The sequence below is a fragment of the Geotrypetes seraphini genome, chromosome 14, assembly GCF_902459505.1.
Source record: "Geotrypetes seraphini chromosome 14, aGeoSer1.1, whole genome shotgun sequence".
In the NCBI taxonomy this organism is placed as follows: Eukaryota; Metazoa; Chordata; class Amphibia; order Gymnophiona; family Dermophiidae; genus Geotrypetes; species Geotrypetes seraphini.
Window position 1 is genome coordinate 51,359,180 of NC_047097.1, and position 22,252 is coordinate 51,381,431.

The window sequence follows — 22,252 nt, forward strand, 5'->3', positions numbered from 1 at the left end:
GAGAAAGAGATAATGGTTACTGCGGATGGGCAGACTAGATGGACCATTTGGCCTTTATCTACCGTCATGTTTCTGTTTCTATCTAAACTGTAGTGCAGTGGTTCTTAAACCAGTCCTCAGCGCACACCCTTCATTTGAGTTTTCAGGATATTCACAATGAATATGCATGAGACAGATTTGCTTACCAAGGAGACAGTGTAGGCAGATCTGACTCATACATATGCGCTGTGGTTATCCTGAAAATCTGAATGGCTGGGTGTGCCCCAAGGACTGGTTTGGGGAGCCCTGCTGAAGTGTAATGCATGGCAATCTCAGCAGGTAACACAGAAACCAGCAGCCTCATTCAAGAAAGATTTTTGCCATAAGCACAGAATTGGACAGATGCATAGTAGACTTGAGGGTGGGTCAGTAGAGTGGGCAGACCTGATGGGCTATGGCCCTTATCTGCCGTCATCTTCTATGCTTCTATATTTTTGAAGATTTGCAGGATTAATTTTGCAAAAAAGAAAAAAAACAACTAAAACCCTGCCTTTGAATGATGGACTACAAAGAAATGTATATTGGTAGCAGAACCAGTAACTATGACAAATCTAACCTGTAAACTGTGTGTTAAATTAGAATAAACCTTGCACTGCTAGAATAACCATGGCAAATTGTATCCGGTAAACTGTATTTTATGTATATTAATATTGGACCCCTAGTACATTTCAAGTTAGGTTAAAAACATGTATCGTAAACTTGTTCTGAAATTCTGTGTGTTTAACCTTTCTGAGCTCTTTGGGGTCAACGGGATGGAGAATGAATTCAATAAATAAATAAACCCTACAGCTTCCAGAAACTTCAAGTTTAGGTATATAGTCTTTAGAGCATGAGCTGTCATGGCCATCTTATTGCCCAATCATAGAAAAGTTCCCGCTCGGCTTTCCCAGCAGATCTCGCCAAGCCCTCCTTGAAAGAGACATACCCGTTTTTTTGCTAGATGCAGCAAAGCAGTGATGCACCTTCTTTCCCTCGTCTGGGTGTTACAGACTCATGTTGCTACAGAGTATGAACCAGCTTTCTAGGCAGGTGTGTCGGACACCTGCCTATGGCCCATCAACCAGGACATGAAAGAGGTTTCGTGATTTAGAATTATTGAGTAGGAGTGCAAAAAAAACCCCTGATGCAACCCAGGTCGTCAGTCTAAAATTGCAAGAGCTTAAGACCACACCCCATCAGTCGGAAGCACCTGAATTTTCTCCAGGCTGCCACATAAAGGAGCTTTACAAACTGAACTGCCATAGAATAGGCACATACGTGCACTGTATCTACATAAGGAAAGCCTATAAGTAGCAGTCCTGATGAACCGGCACTGCGAAAAGACCTGAGCTTTGATCGGATGCTTGGCTGCACCTGGCTGTCATTTGGAAACTTGTCATAGTGAGATTGAAACAAGGGCCCATTCAGATCAGCGTAGGGACCACGGCATCATCCTAGAAATGAGAACTAATACTTGCCCCCCAACACACACCATACTTACAGGACACACACACAGCATTTACAAGCTTTTGAACCCCCCCCCCCACCTGACAAAAAGTCTCTGATCGGGAGAGAGTTTGTATTTTTGGACATTCCTCTCTTCTCTGAAAACACAGTCCCAGTGCCAGACTGCATTGGACCGAAGCAGGCTAAGGGCCGGCAGTCTAGTCTTTCAGTTCCCTTGTAAGTGTTGTTCCGAGTCTTAGGTGATCGTGGAGTGTGAGGACCAGTTTCATACACTTCCCCCCCCCCCCCCACGACTAGTCCTTGATTTTCTGTCCCTGCCTCAGACTATCGGCAATGAAGGCATAGGCGCCAACATTTCAAAATGATTGGGGATGCCAAAACACAATTCAAATGAACAATTTGACACGACCCCCCTCCTCAGACACAGTGGAGGAGCTTGCCAGCACCCAGAGAGCTGCCTCCTCTAGGAAATTGCCCCCCCTCCCCCCCATTCATAGATCTCCTTCAGTGCTACTGACCTCTTAGTGGTTTGTAACTTAAATTTTCTTTCCTTTTAATTCTCTCATGTCCCCTTCCATTGACTCCTCCACATACCTCGGTGGCTCCATTGGGGATTTTATTCTCTGTCTGCCAGAAACCTGCCCCCCCCTCCACTCCCCAATGCACATATCAAAAGGACTTACCTCCAGAGTTGGGTCCTGCATGCACAAGCAGGGGTAGAAGCAGCAGCACCCCCGGGACAACACTGGCCGGCTTCATCATATCAAAAGAGAACAGCAGTCGGTGGCTTTTCCAGCAGGACTAAAACTCAGTGAGCAAATGAGACAGAGGGGGATCTGTTTCCAATTCAGGGCTCTGCTGCTACTACTATATTTAATGAAGGACTTCTGAGGGCGGAACCATCTGGCTTTACACACCAGTTAAAAATTGGAAACTTAGTTAAACAAGTAACTCTCAGATTACAGGCATATTCCCTTCTTCCTTAAAGGGGCCATACGTCCTGGCCAGGTGCCCCCGGTTTGAATGTGCCCTTGTTTAACTTGGGGAGGGAGAAAGAGCTTCTCCTCTCTCAGACCAGGAAAGAACATTTCAAACTAGAGCTGGGTGGGGGTGTTTGATGACTTGGTGGATGGCTTATGGACAAAAGGTAATTGAAAAACTGTATAGAAGCCTTAGATCCCTTACTTTACTGCCCTGGTTTGACAGTAAAAGAGAAAACTGTTCTGGAAGGTACGACGATATATTTTTTTTATAGAATAAAAGAGGGTTAAAAAATGCTCTAATCAGTATTATATGACCCCATTACTCTATCTTACCCTCACTAAAATGATCAATAACCACCAATACAGAAACCTCAGGGTCACAGCATCTAGGTAACTACTTACTTCCCCTTTTTTTTTTTTTTTAACAAAACCGCAAAAGCGATTTTTAGTGCAGGCCAACACTTGTGTTGGGAGCAGCGCAGAACATTCAGTGCGCCGGCCTGTGCTAAAAATCGCTTTCACAGTTTTATATAAAAAAAAAGGTGGGGGTTTAATTATGTTTCACTCTAGAACTCGGAGAAAAATATGAAATTCTAGTGCCACTTTGACAATGCAGTGTGTGGTTAGAGCTACAGGCTCAGCACCCTGAGGTTGTGGGTTCAAATCCACGCTGCTGCTTGTGACCCTGGGCAAGTCACTTAATCTCCCGTTGCCCCAGGTACATTAAAGTGTGAGCCCACCAGGACAGATAGGGAAAAATGCTTGAGTACCCAAATGTAAACAGCGTGGAGGGGCATAATCGAAAGGAATGTCTAAGTCCGTTTTCGTCCAAGTCGCAAATCATCCAAAGTAAAAAAAAACCACAAAAACAAACCCCCCCCAAAAAACAGCTTAGGACTCATTTTCAAAAAATACGTTCAAATTTTTTTTTTCCTTTCAAAATCATCTAAGTATACGTCCTGCCGATCTAATTGTTCAAGTCGCTAAATTGTCCATCTTTATACCACATTTTCATCCAACTTTTCATTCGAGTCCAAAATGCCTAGAACAAGCCCTGTTGGGCATGGGGGGGTCTGCATAGTGATGGACTGAACACCCAGACATGGCACCTAAATAGTGGGGTACCTTACAGGGCACTGCTGTGAATTTCACAAAAAGGGTGCCATGTCGCTACAGCTCCCTTATAGGTCATGGTGAGCCCCCCAAACCACCTCCAGAATCCCCTAGACCCACTTATCTACCACCCCCAATAGCCCTTATGGCTGCAGGAGCCACTTATATGCCAGTAAAAAAGGGTTTTGGGATGTATAGGGGAGTGCACATGTTTCAATATTAATGCAGTGATTACAGGGGCTTATGGGCATTTCTCCTCTCCATGGGTCCCTAACCCACCCCCAAGATGACTTAAGACACCTCTGTGCAGCACGACTAGGCTTTCCTATGCCAGGCTGCCAGGAGATGATGTTCTGGAGGCACAATTTTCAAATTGTGATTAATATTTTTATGGGGGTGGGGGGGTCGGTGATCACTGGGGCAGTGTGTGGGGGATCTGTATTATGTGTTTGCAGCGCTTATCTGGTGACTTTAGGTGGGTTTTTGTGACTTAGGCCATGCTTTAAATGGTCTAAGTCACAACGTGTCAAGTTCCATCGATCCTGTTCTGTATAACTTTTGGTTACACATGCAGTACGACTAAATCTAAGCCTGCCCACGTCCCGCCCTTGACACTCCTCCTGACATGCCCCGTTTAGCTATGGTCGTTCAGCGGCACTATGAAGGCCTAGGTTGTTTACAAATACGTCCAAAACCCGGTTTGATTATCGGCACTTGGGACATTTTGACTGATGATCGTCCAAGTGCCGACTTAGGCTGGTTTTTGGACGTTTTTCTCCTTCGATTATGAGCCCCTTAGGCTATAAGTGGTATATAAATACTGAAATAAAGTTGTTATAATGATCTTACAAGACTGGAAAACTGGGCATCACAATGGCAGATGACATTTAATGCAAGTGCAGATTGATGCATGTGGGAAAGAGGAGATTGATGCATGTGCAAGTGCAGATTGATGCATGTGGGAAAGAGGAACCTGAACTATAGCTATATGATGCTAGGTTCCACATTAGAAAAGTTACCACCCAGGAAAAGGATCTAGGCATCATTGCGATAATATATTGAAACCCTCTACTCAGTGCATAGTGGTGGTTAAGAAAACAAATAGAATGTTATGAATGAATAGCAAAGTAATGGAAAACAAATGTGAGAATGTTATAATGTCTTTGTATTGCTCCATGGTGCAACTGCACCTCAAATGCTGAATGCAATTCTAATCACCGCATCTCAAAAGGAAAAATATGACAAAATTAGAAAAGGTACCAGAGAAGGATGATTTCCCTATGAGCAAAGGCTAAAGTGACTAGAGCTCTTCATCTTAAAGAAGAGATGGTTCAGGGGAGATATGATAGAGGTCTATGAAATACTGAATAGCATGGAATAGGTAGATGTGAATCACTTGTTTATTCTTTCCAAAAATACTAGGACTAGAAGGCATACAATGAAGCTACTAAGTAGTAGATTTAAAACAAAACAGGAAAAATATTTATTCGCTTAACGTGTAATTAAACTTTGAAATCCATTGCTGGAGAATGTGGTGCATGCAGTTAGCTCAGCAGGGTTTAAAAAAGGTTTGGACAATTTCCTAAAAGAAAAGTCCATAAGCAATTATTAACATGAACTTGGGAAAATGCACTGCTTACTTCTAGGATAAGCAGTATAAAATCTGCTTTACTCTTGCCAGATACTTGCACTTTTGGAAACGGGATACTGAACTTAATAGACCTTCAGTCTGGCAGTATTGCAATTCTTATGTTCTTATAACATCAAGAAGTGTGCATACTTTGTTTCCTCAGAAATTGATGACATTTTTTTCAGGGGATATGTTGGGAACATCTAATGAAGATGTTCAACGTTTTGAGGCATGATCTCAACTAGGTTCAGAGTTAGGGGCCATCTTTTTAGTATCTTCCACCACTCTGGACCACCTGACATGGAATTACGATCCTGAAATCTAAGGCTGGTCTAAAATCTTCCTCCTTAAACTGAGTAATTTCACAGCTCTGATGTTCTGAAAACCCAGCTTGGCTAGGGCTATGGTATTTAAGCCCAGTCCTTCAGGGCTGCCAGCAGGTCAGGATTTTAGGATAATGAATATGCATGAGATGCATTTGCACACAATGGAAGTAATACATGAAAAATCTATCTCATACATATTCATTACAAAAAACAGAAGAAGCTTAACTCATATATTTAATTGATTTATAAAGACAATTTATTAAATATTCCCCCTATTACCATAAATACATTTTTATATTTTATAAATATGCTTATTCCCCACTCATACAATCCATAAAGCATCCAAGAGGTGTTGCTGGACAGGGGGGAGGTAAAAGGAAGGGAGAAGGGCTGCTGCTGGACAGGGGGAGCAGTGAAGGGGTGCTTCTGGTCAGGGGTGAGATAACAGGAAGGGAGAAGGGCTACTGCTGGACAGGGGGAGCAGTGAAGGGGTGTTGCTGGTCAGGGGTGAGGTAAAAGGAAGGGAGAAGGGCTGCTGATGGACAGGGGGAGCAGTGAAGGGATACTGCTGGACAGGGGGGAGGTAAAAGGAAGGTAGAAGGGCTACAGCTGGACAGGGGGAGCAGGCAAGGGGTGGTGGTAGACAGCCGAGGAAAGAGAGAGACAGAAAGAAAGAAAGACAGACAGACAGTGGTCAAGGAGAGAGAGACAGAACGAAAGAAAGACAAACACACACATCTATTCTAGCACCCGTTAATGTAACGGGCTTAAAGACTAGTATTAAAATAAAAGGCAACTGGTCTGAAAGTCAACGGTTATCATTCCTTGTCAAATAATCTTCATTTGGTTTCCAAACAATTGCGATATTAGCCTAACATTGTGATTTTTTTTTTTCAGCAACGTTCGATTTATGTAGAAATCGTATTTCAACAGAAAGCTGGATTTAAGCAGATTGTTTCTTTCCAATTATTTAGTACATGTCAAATAGATATGGAAACTAAGGGGTCTTTTTATTACGGTGCGCTAAATGCTAAGATGCCCATAGGAATATAATGGGTGTTTTAGCATATAGCGCACCTATATTTAGCAAACACTAAATCGGTCAGTGCATCTTAATAAAAGGACTCTCTAATATATTTAAACAATATAGCTCGATCAGTTAATTTCAAATCTGGATGTAGCAAGCTGACAAAGAATATCAAAACATAGGGTTCAAACAGTGGTACCTCGGATTCCAAGACAAAATTTACTACAAAAAAAAGTTCGGATTCCAAGTCATTCGAGTTCTGGGGCCTTCGGATTCCGAACGCCCCAGAACTCGAACGACTTGGAGTCCAAACTTTTTTTTGTAGTAAATTTTGTCTCTGAATGCAAACGCCCCAGAACTCGAACGACTTGGAATCCGTAAATTTTGTCTTGGAATCCAAACGCCCCAGAACTCGAACGACTTGGAATCCGTAAATTTTGTCTTGGAATCCAAACGCCCCAGAACTCGAACGACTTGGAATCCGTAAATTTTGTCTTGGAATCCAAACGCCCCAGAACTCGAACGACTTGGAATCCGTAAATTTTGTCTTGGAATCCGAACGCCCCAGAACTCGAACGACTTGGAATCCAAACTTTTTTTTGTAGTAAATTTTGTCTTGGAATCCAAACGCCCCAGAACTCGAATGACTTGGAATCCGTAAATTTTGTCTTGGAATCCAAACGCCCCAGAACTCGAACGACTTGGAATCCAAACCTTTTTTTGTAGTAAATTTTGTCTTGGAATCCAAACACCCCAGAACTCAAACGACTTGGAATCCGTAAATTTTGTCTTGGAATCCAAACGCCCCAGAACTCGAACGACTTGGAATCCGTAAATTTTGTCTTGGAATCCAAACGCCCCAGAACTCGAACGACTTGGAATCCGTAAATTTTGTCTTGGAATCCAAACGCCCCAGAACTCGAACGACTTGGAATCCGTAAATTTTGTCTTGGAATCCAAACGCCCCAGAACTCGAACGACTTGGAATCCGTAAATTTTGTCTTGGAATCCAAACGCCCCAGAACTCGAACGACTTGGAATCCAAACCTTTTTTTGTAGTAAATTTTGTTTTGGAATCCAAACGCCCCAGAACTCGAACGACTTGGAATCCGTAAATTTTGTCTTGGAATCCAAACGCCCCAGAACTCGAACGACTTGGAATCCGTAAATTTTGTCTTGGAATCCAAACGCCCCAGAACTCGAACGACTTGGAATCCGTAAATTTTGTCTTGGAATCCAAACGCCCCAGAACTCGAATGACTTGGAATCCGTAAATTTTGTCTTGGAATCCAAACGCCCCAGAACTCAAACGACTTGGAATCCAAACCTTTTTTTGTAGTAAATTTTGTCTTGGAATCCAAACGCCCCAGAACTCGAACGACTTGGAATCCGTAAATTTTGTCTTGGAATCCAAACGCCCCAGAACTCGAACGACTTGGAATCCGTAAATTTTGTCTTGGAATCCAAACGCCCCAGAACTCGAACGACTTGGAATCCGTAAATTTTGTCTTGGAATCCAAACGCCCCAGAACTCGAACGACTTGGAATCCGTAAATTTTGACTTGGAATCCAAACGCCCCAGAACTCGAACGACTTGGAATCCGTAAATTTTGTCTTGGAATCCAAACGCCCCAGAACTCGAACGACTTGGAATCCGTAAATTTTGTCTTGGAATCCAAACGCCCCAGAACTCGAACGACTTGGAATCCGAACACCCTGCACATTGTGTATGTGTGTGTTTGTTCCCCAAAATATTAACTCTGCTTTGGAATCTGAACGCCCTGCACATTGTATGTGTGTGTTTGTGTCCAAAAATCTGAATGCTGCTTTGGAATATTTGTTAATATTTTACCTTAAAATCCAGTGTGTTTTCTGTTAAAATTTTAGTTTGTGGGGCCCAGGAACGGATTAATCCAGTTTCTATTATTTTCAATGAGAAAAATTGTCTTGGAACTCGAATGCTTTGGAACTCGAACGGGGTTCTGGAACGGATTAAGTTTTGGATTCCAAGGTACAGCACTTTCTTTAATATGTTTCAAAGTAGGGCTGGGCTGAATATTTGCATTTGATTTGGTTCCAAATAGTGCATTGAATACATTTGTATTCAGCCAAATAGTGATTTAAATTTGAATATAAATAATCTGGGTCTCTGCTACTGTGATAAACACTTGATAGCTGATTTCACATTGGTTTATTATTTGTTGTGATAAAGCACAATGCCCATTATCTGTATTTGGTATTCGTATTCAGCCGAATAATACTGGTCGTTATTTATATGCTATTTGATAGCTGGAATTTCTAAGAGTTATAGTTCTTCACATTCAGTCTGCAAATGAGAGAGAGAACCTTGCATGTTATTACAATGCCAGCAAACATTTTTCTCAGATAAACCTACTTTTCATTTCTTCTGGGAATGAGTATCACTGGGCTAAGGCCATACTTCTCAACCCAGTCCGAGAGGCACACCTAGTCCCATCAGGTTTTCAGGATATGTATGAGATAGGTTTGCATGCACTGCCTCCTTGGCATGTAAATCTACCTCATGCATATTCATTGTGAATATCCTGAAAACCCGATGAGACTAGCTGTGCCTCAAGGACTGGATTGAGAAGCACTGGGCTAGGGGATACTCCAGGACTGGATGAGAAATGCTGCCTTAAGAGACAAATTGCCTGAATTCTGGTGTCATTGAATCTCTCTTGCAACGGTGTAATTCCTGTTTCTCAGAAAAAGAGGCTCGTATTCCCCCCTCCCCCTTTATGCCAGAAGTTATTAGCTCCATCCCCTGGACCAGGGATCTCAAAGTCCCTCCTTGAGGGCCGCAATCCAGTCGGGTTTTCAGGATTTCCCCAATGAATATGCATTGAAAGCAGTGCATGCACATAGATCTCATGCATATTCATTGGGAAAATCCTGAAAACCCGACTGGATTGCAGCCCTCGAGGAAGGACTTTGAGACCCCTGCCCTGAACACACCAAGCCAGTCTTGTTTTCAAGATATCTACAATGAACAGGCACAAGATAAATTTGCATGCTCTGCCTCCATTGTATGAAAATCTTTTTCAGGTACATTTATTGGACGCATTCAGAAAACTGGACTTGGCTGGGTGTGTCCTGAGAAGGGAGTTGTGAACCCGTGCTCTAAGTATGAAAGGGATAAAACCAGAAGTGGCTTAGCTTGTCCCTTATGACATGGAATTTATTGTCCTTTTTTCTATTCATAGTATATAGCAGTAACTATATAGCAGTCATTTACACTGACGACATGAAGTAATCCTGCACGTTTTCCAGCACCACAGAAATAGGCTACAGCAGCCAGTGCCTCTGATGTGGGATTAATGTGCAGGGGTTTCTCATGACATTTCTGAAGGAGAGAGCAGAGGAATAATATTGCTATTTTCCCAAATATTCTTGGTTAGACATGGGCAGGGCAGGAGGGGAAAATGTCCCTTTCTGGAAGTCGATCCAGGACTAGAACCTGGTTTTATTGATTCAAGCACCACCCATCAAAAGACCTATCGTGTTGCAGAACAACGGTTGGAAAGGTTTCTACGTGGAAACCTAAGTGCTGGATTTCAGGGATAAAGGGCTCATTGAGGTTCCCCCTTCCGAGTGCTCTAGTTGAAGTCACGTGTTGTTTTCTTGGCATTTTTCAGCATGACGTGGATGAGATTGCTTTGATTAGACTGTACATGCGGTACTGTAGTAAAATAATAATAATAATAACTTTATTTTTATATACCGCAATACCACAAATAGTTCAGAGCTGTTTACAGAGGGAAGAGGCTGCATACAGACAGCAATAATACAAAAAATTAAAATGACAAATAAAACCACCCCTAAGTGTTTGGTTAAGGGTTTCTGGGCCTCACTCTCTCCAGTTCACTGTTGCTGGGGTCTTATAGTGATACGATAACATAGCAGGTGGTTATGATGTCATAGGGCTTAAATGGGGGCTGAGCCCTAGGCATGGGCATTTAGGCAAAGACCAGTTCAGGCTGAGAAATGTACGGAAGTCGGGAGCTACACTTGGCAGATAGGGGCCCAGAGCTGTAATTTGCAGCTCTAAATAAGAGCTGGTATGGAATTAGACCTGGATTGCAGATCTTGAGCTAGAACAAAGAGGAGGCAATTCGCAGGGATGGGAGTCTGACCAGAGTGGTGGATTTGAAATTAATAGGCAGGGTGCAGGGCTGGAATTGGAGAAGAAAGCTTGTACTGTAAACTGGTAGTGATCGGTGAGAGTATTATTAGCAACTGGATCTGTCTGGCAGGCTGAAAGTACAGTAATATTTAGAACTTCTTGTGGAATCATAAGCACTCGCAACAGGTTAGGCAGATAACTTAAAAGCCTTGAAGTGTTGGATGTAAACAGGGACGCCAAATTACTAGGGCTGTGGATTCATTGAGTTAACTAATGTGATTAACTAGTTGAGTTTTGTGCAATTAGAAATTTTAATTGCAATTAATCTCGGTTTAGCATCGCTGCACTTGCCTGGGTTATGAGCAGCATCTGCAGTGCAACCAAGCTTCCTCCACCAGACCTAAGAGCCTTCCTGCAGAACATCCCACCTCCTCTTATGCAACTTATTTATTTTATTTAGTTATTTAAAACATTTATACCCCACTTGAAACCAAGCGGCTACCGTTGCTAATAAAACATACATAATCATCAAATACCCTGTCTCAAAGCTTTACAGGAGAAAGATATAGTGGTGCTAGAAAAGCTTCAAAGAAGAGTGACCAAGATGATAAAGGGGATGGAACTCCTCTTGTATGAGGAAAGACTAAAGAGTTTAGGGCTCTTTAGCTTCGAAAAGAGACAGCTGAGGGGAGATATGATTGAAGTCTACAAAATCCTGAGTGGAGTAGAATGGGTACAAGTGGATCGATTTTTCGCTCCGTCAAAAATTACAAAGACTAGGGGGACACTATGAAGTTACAGGGAAATACTTTTAAAACCAATTGGAGGAAATTTTTTTTTCACCCGGAGAAGAGTTAAGCTCTGGAATGCATTGCCAGAGGTTGTGGTAAGAGCGGATAGCAAAGTTGGTTTTAAGAAGGGTTTGGACAATTTCCTGGAGGAAAAGTCCATAGTCTGTTATTGAGAAAGACATGGGGGAAGCCACTGTTTGCCATGGATCAGTAGCATGGAATGTTGCTACTCCTAGGGTCAGTTACTAGGGACCTGGATTGGCCACCGTGAGAACGGACTACTGAAATAATATAGTTGGTCCACTCTGATTTGCCATTTCTCGATACACACATCATTCTTTACTCCTCATCCAGGGCCTTCAGATCCGCTGACCAGAACCTGCTAATCGTTCCTCCGATTAAAGATCTCTATTATATCAGAAACAAACTTCTCTGCCACTTTTACTACTACTAATTATTATTTCTATAGCGCTGAAAGGTGTAAGCAGCGCTGTACATTTTAACATACAATAGACAGTCCCTGCTAAGAAGAGCTTACAATCTAATTTAGACAGGACATTTCAGGGTTGGAAAGATTACAGTGGGTATAGGTATCTGACAGCAGTGAGGGGGAGTTAAGAGTTGAAAGCAGTTTCAAAAAAGTGGGCCTTTAGCTTGGATTTGAACACTGCCAGGGACGGAGCACAACGTACAGTGGAAGAGAAGGACACAGATAAGAGGGGCTTGTCTGATGAGTGATCACAGGGGGGGGGAGCATAGGGGGAGATGAGTGAGGAGAGATATTGGGGTGGGGGGGCCTTCACAGCGAATACACTGCCCCTACACTCTGGAATGCCATGCCATCTCATCTCTGCCATAAAAATTCTCTCAATAAATTCAAAGCCAACCTTAAAACCTTTTTGTTTCAGGATACATTCCAAACCCTACGATAAAATTGCTTTTCCAACCGCATCATATTTTGCTTTTTCTCATGAGAACCGCTTCTAAGAAGCGACCTTCCCTTCTGTGATGTTCTTTCCCATTCCCTCATACCTCCCCTTATTTTTATTTTATGATGTAATTATTATTTTTTTTTATGGAGCTGTAGCAGTCTCCTTAGCTGAGACTTGAACCCTTAGCTGCCTGTTACTAACCCAGCACTCAACCCTTGAGCCAGCCAGGCTTTCACATGATGTAATTATTAATCTTCCCCACCTCTAACTCCTCCTGTATCATTTATGTCAATGTAGTCGTCTCAACCCCGCTCCTACCCCCCCCATCTTTTATCTTACTCTTTATTTTAAAATTTTATACTCTATATTTTTTTAGTATTGTAAACCGACCAGATACATTGTGATGGTTGGTATATCAAACTATTAATAAACATGGAAATTTGGATTTCATGCTGAGTTGTTTCTGAATCTTTTTTTGTGTGTCTTTTTCTTTTTTTTTGCTCCTGCTGCTACATGCATATAAGTAAAACCAGAGAGCTGCCCCTATTTTCTGGAGATTTTAGAGCGGGTGGGACTTACTATTGGTTCATAGTCCAGATTTGACTAGAAACAAATCTCCACCTACACCCTTTCCCTCTACCCTAACCCCCCCCCCCCCCCACACACACAATAAAATAACAGTCTTTGAGAGGAATGATGGTGGAGAATACCTGTAGGAAAGGAAATATTCTTTTTTTTGTTGTTGTTGCCATTCAAATGCCAAAGCAGACATAAGTACAGTATTTTGGATCATGTTTATTAAAACTCTTTATATACCGCGTGAGGCTATAAATAAAATCAAAGTGGTTTTTTTTTTTAATATTCTTTACTCATTTTCAAAATTACATTAAGTGTTAAAAATATTCATTCAGATTAACATTTACTACCTCACTTACAAACAATCATTGATATATTACATAAAAACATATCCCTTCCCCTTCCCATCCCACCCACCCTTATATTCCATCATCATATAAAACATGTAATAATAAAATTCCCCCCTCCCTACACCTTAAATCGATAAGCATAAGGGAAACAATTTCAAATTAATCTTTACAATACTTTGTTAATGGTTTCCACACATCCTTCTTGGGTCACCAGGCTGCTCAGTGGTACAAAGTTTAATAAAAAGAAATTAAAAACTGGTTTAACAGATATTTGGAGCATTGAGATTAAGCATGAAATTACTGCATCTCAATGGCCACGAATTTGGTCTTGGAGGATGAAATGTATGGTGTCCGCATCTATGAGAGAAACTTGGTTTTTTCTGTTGCATAGAGCGTTGTGGACCCCTGTTAGGTTACAAAAATTAGATAGTTCTTTGTCTAATAGATGTTGGCATTGTCATCTGGAAGCAGGAACTTTAGATCATTTATTGTTTCATTGCCCATTTATTATGAATTTTTGGAAATCAATTTGGGACCAAATTAATAATTTATTAGATAACCCAGTGGCATTATCTTATGATACTGTGATATTTGGTATGGAAATGAGAGCAAAAAGTCAGATTTCTGTGAATAATAATAAATTACTACTTATAATGACTGGTGTTGCCATTCAGCAAATTACATATAATTGGAAGGATTGGAGGAGATTAAATTATAACTTCTGGTGGAACTCTTTATGCCATATTTATAAAATGGAAAGGTTTATTGCATTGCAACGGGGATACTTTAAGAAGTTTCAGGATGTGTGGAAACCAAAGTGGTTTTCAAAATAATCTAATCAAAGAAATGAAAAGAACTCCATTAAAAATAGGAAAGAGAAGAGAAAAACCCCCAAAACTAAACTACATAACCGCACAAGAGGTTTTTGGTGCCAACCGGCGTGCTAAAATGCTCTGCGCTGCTCCGATGGTCATTCCTATGAGCATCGGAGCAGTACAGAGCATTCAGTGCACCAGCCAGCGCTAAAAACCTCTTGTGTGATTTGTAAAAGGGGGGAGGGGTGTGTGGTTAATTCATACAGACTTCATAATACATACACGTACTTTGTCATGCAGATTGTACCAAAGGATTTTAGTTAGCTGAACATAAAAAAGTTAATTGAAAATAATGAGCTTTTAAATGTTTTTTTTATATTTTATTAAATATTCTTCATTCCTTAACTCTAATGGTAAACTATTCCATAAGACTGGAACCAAGTAAAAAAAAAAAAAAAAAGCACAATTTCTAGTTGATGCCAAATGAGCCTTGGAAATATGGGGTAGAGCTACCCTATTGTCAATAACAAAAGACGAGGGGGAATAGAACAAATCCTAAAGGTGAAGGATATGGAGGCTGCAACTCAAACAATGCTTTGTGTCTCTGTTTGGAATGCAACATAGTATTGGATCGCATAATGCCCATTAAAACAGCAGGCTAACAAAAATAATTAGCAATAATTGTGTTGGTAGTTAAACGAAATAATTACAATTCCCTTTTAAAACTCGCACTAGCTCGAAAGCGGACACCAGTGTCTGATAATCGAGTCAAGTTTGAGCAAAGCTGTGCCCGTCCTCATCAGGACCCCATGCTGGCATCATAAACATATCTAGATAGTGGGAATGTGGCATGAAGAACTGATGTGCAGACTTGGGGGAAAAGTCAGTGCTTGCCCTGGATCGGTAGCAAGGAATGTTGCTACCGTTGTGTGTTTTTGCTGGGTGCTTGTGACCTGGATTGGTCACCGTGAAGATGGGATGCTGGACTAGATGTACCGTTGGTCTGACCCAGTGTGGCTATTCTTATGTTCTTATAATATCATTAAGAACAGGGAAATAAGATGGCTCAGGAGAAAGACAAGCAACAAGGAACCGACAAGGGGTTAATGTTGAGTAGAGGAGTAGCTTAACGGTTACAAATAAGATGGCTCAGGGGAAAAACAAGCAACAAGGAACCGACAAGGGGTTAATGTTGAGTAGAGGAGTAGCTTAACGGTTACAAATAAGATGGCTCAGGAGAAAAACAAGCAACAAGGAACCGACAAGGGGTTAATGTTGAATAGAGGAGTAGCTTAACGGTTACAAATAAGATGGCTCAGGAGAAAGACAAGCAACAAGGAACCGACAAGGGGTTAATGTTGAGTAGAGGAGTAGCTTAACGGTTACAAATAAGATGGCTCAGGAGAAAGACAAGCAACAAGGAACCGACAAGGGGTTAATGTTGAGTAGAGGAGTAGCTTAACGGTTACAAATAAGATGGCTCAGGAGAAAGACAAGCAACAAGGAACCGACAAGGGGTTAATGTTGAGTAGAGGAGTAGCTTAACGGTTACAAATAAGATGGCTCAGGAGAAAGACAAGCAACAAGGAACCGACAAGGGGTTAATGTTGAGTAGAGGAGTAGCTTAACGGTTACAAATAAGATGGCTCAGGGGAAAAACAAGCAACAAGGAACCGACAAGGGGTTAATGTTGAGTAGAGGAGTAGCTTAACGGTTACAAATAAGATGGCTCAGGAGAAAAACAAGCAACAAGGAACCGACAAGGGGTTAATGTTGAATAGAGGAGTAGCTTAACGGTTACAAATAAGATGGCTCAGGAGAAAGACAAGCAACAAGGAACCGACAAGGGGTTAATGTTGAGTAGAGGAGTAGCTTAACGGTTACAAATAAGATGGCTCAGGGGAAAAACAAGCAACAAGGAACCGACAAGGGGTTAATGTTGAGTAGAGGAGTAGCTTAACGGTTACAAATAAGATGGCTCAGGAGAAAGACAAGCAACAAGGAACCGACAAGGGGTTAATGTTGAGTAGAGGAGTAGCTTAACGGTTACAAATAAGATGGCTCAGGGGAAAGACAAGCAACAAGGAACCGACAAGGGGTTAATGTTGAGTAGAGGAGTAGCTTAACGGTTACAAATAAGATGGCTCAGGAGAAAGACAAGCAACAAGGAACCGACAAGGTGTTAATGTTGAGTAGAGGAGTAGCTTAACGGTTACAAATAAGATGGCTCAGGAGAAAGACAAGCAACAAGGAACCGACAAGGGGTTAATGTTGAGTAGAGGAGTAGCTTAACGGTTACAAATAAGATGGCTCAGGGGAAAGACAAGCAACAAGGAACCGACAAGGGGTTAATGTTGAGTAGAGGAGTAGCTTAACGGTTACAAATAAGATGGCTCAGGAGAAAGACAAGCAACAAGGAACCGACAAGGTGTTAATGTTGAGTAGAGGAGTAGCTTAACGGTTACAAATAAGATGGCTCAGGAGAAAGACAAGCAACAAGGAACCGACAAGGGGTTAATGTTGAGTAGAGGAGTAGCTTAACGGTTACAAATAAGATGGCTCAGGGGAAAAACAAGCAACAAGGAACCGACAAGGGGTTAATGTTGAGTAGAGGAGTAGCTTAACGGTTACAAATAAAATGGCTCAGGGGAAAAACAAGCAACAAGGAACCGACAAGGGGTTAATGTTGAGTAGAGGAGTAGCTTAACGGTTACAAATAAGATGGCTCAGGAGAAAGACAAGCAACAAGGAACCGACAAGGGGTTAATGTTGAGTAGAGGAGTAGCTTAACGGTTACAAATAAGATGGCTCAGGAGAAAAACAAGCAACAAGGAACCGACAAGGGGTTAATGTTGAGTAGAGGAATAGCTTAACGGTTACAAATAAGATGGCTCAGGAGAAAGACAAGCAACAAGGAACCGACAAGGGGTTAATGTTGAGTAGAGGAGTAGCTTAACGGTTACAAATAAGATGGCTCAGGAGAAAGACAAGCAACAAGGAACCGACAAGGGGTTAATGTTGAGTAGAGGAGTAGCTTAACGGTTACAAATAAGATGGCTCAGGAGAAAAACAAGCAACAAGGAACCGACAAGGGGTTAATGTTGAGTAGAGGAGTAGCTTAACGGTTACAAATAAGATGGCTCAGGAGAAAAACAAGCAACAAGGAACCGACAAGGGGTTAATGTTGAGTAGAGGAGTAGCTTAACGGTTACAAATAAGATGGCTCAGGAGAAAGACAAGCAACAAGGAACCGACAAGGGGTTAATGTTGAGTAGAGGAGTAGCTTAACGGTTACAAATAAGATGGCTCAGGAGAAAGACAAGCAACAAGGAACCGACAAGGGGTTAATGTTGAGTAGAGGAGTAGCTTAACGGTTACAAATAAGATGGCTCAGGGGAAAAACAAGCAACAAGGAACCGACAAGGGGTTAATGTTGAGTAGAGGAGTAGCTTAACGGTTACAAATAAGATGGCTCAGGAGAAAGACAAGCAACAAGGAACCGACAAGGGGTTAATGTTGAGTAGAGGAGTAGCTTAACGGTTACAAATAAGATGGCTCAGGAGAAAGACAAGCAACAAGGAACCGACAAGGGGTTAATGTTGAGTAGAGGAGTAGCTTAACGGTTACAAATAAGATGGCTCAGGGGAAAAACAAGCAACAAGGAACCGACAAGGGGTTAATGTTGAGTAGAGGAGTAGCTTAACGGTTACAAATAAGATGGCTCAGGAGAAAGACAAGCAACAAGGAACCGACAAGGGGTTAATGTTGAGTAGAGGAGTAGCTTAACGGTTACAAATAAAATGGCTCAGGGGAAAAACAAGCAACAAGGAACCGACAAGGGGTTAATGTTGAGTAGAGGAGTAGCTTAACGGTTACAAATAAGATGGCTCAGGAGAAAGACAAGCAACAAGGAACCGACAAGGGGTTAATGTTGAGTAGAGGAGTAGCTTAACGGTTACAAATAAGATGGCTCAGGGGAAAAACAAGCAACAAGGAACCGACAAGGGGTTAATGTTGAGTAGAGGAGTAGCTTAACGGTTACAAATAAGATGGCTCAGGAGAAAGACAAGCAACAAGGAACCGACAAGGGGTTAATGTTGAGTAGAGGAGTAGCTTAACGGTTACAAATAAGATGGCTCAGGGGAAAGACAAGCAACAAGGAACCGACAAGGGGTTAATGTTGAGTAGAGGAGTAGCTTAACGGTTACAAATAAGATGGCTCAGGAGAAAGACAAGCAACAAGGAACCGACAAGGTGTTAATGTTGAGTAGAGGAGTAGCTTAACGGTTACAAATAAGATGGCTCAGGAGAAAGACAAGCAACAAGGAACCGACAAGGGGTTAATGTTGAGTAGAGGAGTAGCTTAACGGTTACAAATAAGATGGCTCAGGAGAAAGACAAGCAACAAGGAACCGACAAGGGGTTAATGTTGAGTAGAGGAGTAGCTTAACGGTTACAAATAAGATGGCTCAGGGGAAAAACAAGCAACAAGGAACCGACAAGGGGTTAATGTTGAGTAGAGGAGTAGCTTAACGGTTACAAATAAAATGGCTCAGGGGAAAAACAAGCAACAAGGAACCGACAAGGGGTTAATGTTGAGTAGAGGAGTAGCTTAACGGTTACAAATAAGATGGCTCAGGAGAAAGACAAGCAACAAGGAACCGACAAGGGGTTAATGTTGAGTAGAGGAGTAGCTTAACGGTTACAAATAAGATGGCTCAGGAGAAAAACAAGCAACAAGGAACCGACAAGGGGTTAATGTTGAGTAGAGGAATAGCTTAACGGTTACAAATAAGATGGCTCAGGAGAAAGACAAGCAACAAGGAACCGACAAGGGGTTAATGTTGAGTAGAGGAGTAGCTTAACGGTTACAAATAAGATGGCTCAGGAGAAAGACAAGCAACAAGGAACCGACAAGGGGTTAATGTTGAGTAGAGGAGTAGCTTAACGGTTACAAATAAGATGGCTCAGGAGAAAAACAAGCAACAAGGAACCGACAAGGGGTTAATGTTGAGTAGAGGAGTAGCTTAACGGTTACAAATAAGATGGCTCAGGAGAAAAACAAGCAACAAGGAACCGACAAGGGGTTAATGTTGAGTAGAGGAGTAGCTTAACGGTTACAAATAAGATGGCTCAGGAGAAAGACAAGCAACAAGGAACCGACAAGGGGTTAATGTTGAGTAGAGGAGTAGCTTAACGGTTACAAATAAGATGGCTCAGGAGAAAGACAAGCAACAAGGAACCGACAAGGGGTTAATGTTGAGTAGAGGAGTAGCTTAACGGTTACAAATAAGATGGCTCAGGGGAAAAACAAGCAACAAGGAACCGACAAGGGGTTAATGTTGAGTAGAGGAGTAGCTTAACGGTTACAAATAAGATGGCTCAGGAGAAAGACAAGCAATAAGGAACCGACAAGGGGTTAATGTTGAGTAGAGGAGTAGCTTAACGGTTACAAATAAGATGGCTCAGGAGAAAGACAAGCAACAAGGAACCGACAAGGGGTTAATGTTGAGTAGAGGAGTAGCTTAACGGTTACAAATAAGATGGCTCAGGGGAAAAACAAGCAACAAGGAACCGACAAGGGGTTAATGTTGAGTAGAGGAGTAGCTTAACGGTTACAAATAAGATGGCTCAGGAGAAAGACAAGCAACAAGGAACCGACAAGGGGTTAATGTTGAGTAGAGGAGTAGCTTAACGGTTACAAATAAGATGGCTCAGGGGAAAAAACAAGCAACAAGGAACCGACAAGGGGTTAATGTTGAGTAGAGGAGTAGCTTAACGGTTACAAATAAGATGGCTCAGGAGAAAGACAAGCAACAAGGAACCGACAAGGGGTTAATGTTGAGTAGAGGAGTAGCTTAACGGTTACAAATAAGATGGCTCAGGGGAAAAACAAGCAACAAGGAACCGACAAGGGGTTAATGTTGAGTAGAGGAGTAGCTTAACGGTTACAAATAAGATGGCTCAGGAGAAAGACAAGCAACAAGGAACCGACAAGGGGTTAATGTTGAGTAGAGGAGTAGCTTAACGGTTACAAACTAAGGCAGCCTATTTCATATCCTTGTGAGCCTGGGTCAGTCATTAAACCTCTATTGCCTCATATACAAACTCACCCCCTCAACACTACATTCAGTGTTGACTTCAAATGTTGACCATGGCATTTAAATTTATAGCCAGATATTCTGCTTCAGGCTGCCCCTGGATATTGACAGTGAATATCCTCTGGGTATAAGGTGCTGCCAGGAGTTATGATCTCTGGCCCCAGGCAACACGGAGACCATACGGGGCAGACAGTGAAGCTTTTTAGTGGCATTCATCTTCCAACCTCTCCGCAACTGCAATAAAAGCCTTTCTCGCCAAAACTCCACCTTTCCCTTCAGCTACATCATTCAGAACTTTGAGGTCTCTCGCCGTAGGGCCACAAGCTTCTGAATTTCTACTACAAGCTGAAAGTAAATTAGATGCACTTATTTGCAATAAAGTGAAATCAGAAAAAGAACAGAGTTCTATTGTGAGTGCAAGGCTATACTATCTGAATATTAGTGCTGGGATGAACACAGAAGTTTCATCGATCTAGAAAATTCTGATGTGTAAAAATTCAAAAATTATTTATTTAAAAAATGTGTATGCCTTATAATACCTACATGGTTTACATAAACACATACATAAAAATTAAACGTTACGGGGCTCATAATCGAAAGAGAAAAACGTCCAAAAACCGGCCTAAGTCGGCACTTGGAAGATCATAAATGAAAGACGCCCAAGTGCTGATAATCAAACTGGGTTTTGAACGTATTTCTAAATGACCTAGGCCTTCATAGTGCCGCTGAATGACAATAGCTAAACGGGCGTTTCAGGAGGAGTGTCGAGGGTGGGATTTGGGCGGGATGTGGGCCAGCTTAGACTTAGTCGTACTGCATGTATAACCGAAAGTTATACAGCACAGGATTGACGGAACTTGGACGTTGTGACTTAGACCACAAAAACCCACCTAAAGTGACCAAGTGCAAACACATAATACAGACCCCCACACATTACCCCAGTGATCACTGACCCCCCCACCCCCATAAAAATATTAATCACAACTTGAAAATTGTGCCTCCAGAACATCATCACCTGGCAGCTTGGCATAGGAAAGCCTAGTCGTGCTGCACAGAGGCGTCTTAAACCATCTTGGGGAAGGGTTAGGGACCCATCGAGAGGTGGACCCATGCCCATAAGCCCATGTAATCACTGCATTGAAACATGTGCACTCCCCTATAAATCCCCCAAACCCTTTTTTATTAGCATATAAGTGACTCCTGCAGCCATAAGGGCTATTGGGGTGGTAGATAAGTGGGTCTAGGGGATTCTGGAGGTGGTTTGGGGGACTCACCATGCCCTATAAGGGAGCTGTAGTGAGGAGAAGACATGGCACCCTTTTTGTGAATTTCACAGCAGTGCCCTGTAAGGTACCCCACTATTTAGGTGCCATGTCTGGGTGTTCAATCCATCACTCTGCAGACTCCTCCCACATCCAACAGGGCTTGTTCTAGGCGTTTTTGACTTGGATGAAACGTTGGACGAAAATGTGGTATAAAGATAGACGATTTAGCGGCTCGGACGATCAGATCAGCAGGACGTATAGTTAGACGATTTTCGAAACAAGAAAAATTTTGGACGTATTTTTCGAAAAAGTGTCCTAGGCTATTTTTTTATTTTGGACGACTTACAACTTGGACAAAAACAGACTTAAACGTTCCTTTCGATTATGCCCCTCCACATGCATGTTCAATGAAAAGAAGAAAAAACACTTAGCTCTTCAAAGCCATTTCACACAATTCAAATATCTATCGCAGGTATTTAAATTTCCACATTATCTCATCACATAAAGCATTTACAAATAACTGCGTTTTCAACAGTTTCTTGAAACCCAGTCTAACTACACATAAGCACAGAGCTCCCGGTAAAGCGTTCCAAAGCTTCGCACTCCCTACTGAAAACATAGCGTCGCCAATCTGGGAGTGAGAAATGATCATCTTACCACCCAAACACAGTTTTATACCGTTTTCCGATATCACACATCTTCTGGGATGATAAA

At 42.0% G+C, this 22,252-nt stretch overlaps 2 protein-coding genes across 2 annotated transcripts in view; one reads left to right on the top strand and one right to left on the bottom strand.

The window, feature by feature from the left end:
* Nucleotides 1-2,311, bottom strand: part of CSPG4 (chondroitin sulfate proteoglycan 4) — a 163,567-nt gene extending 161,256 nt beyond the window's left edge. The window contains exon 1 of the mRNA XM_033919599.1: nucleotides 2,169-2,311. Within this exon, the coding sequence (XP_033775490.1) occupies nucleotides 2,169-2,247 (79 nt within the window). The 5' untranslated portion in view covers nucleotides 2,248-2,311. The remainder of the gene's footprint in view (nucleotides 1-2,168) is intronic.
* Nucleotides 1-22,252, top strand: part of LINGO1 (leucine rich repeat and Ig domain containing 1) — a 1,785,251-nt gene that overhangs the window by 51,586 nt on the left and 1,711,413 nt on the right. The gene's annotated exons all lie outside the window — the stretch shown is intronic.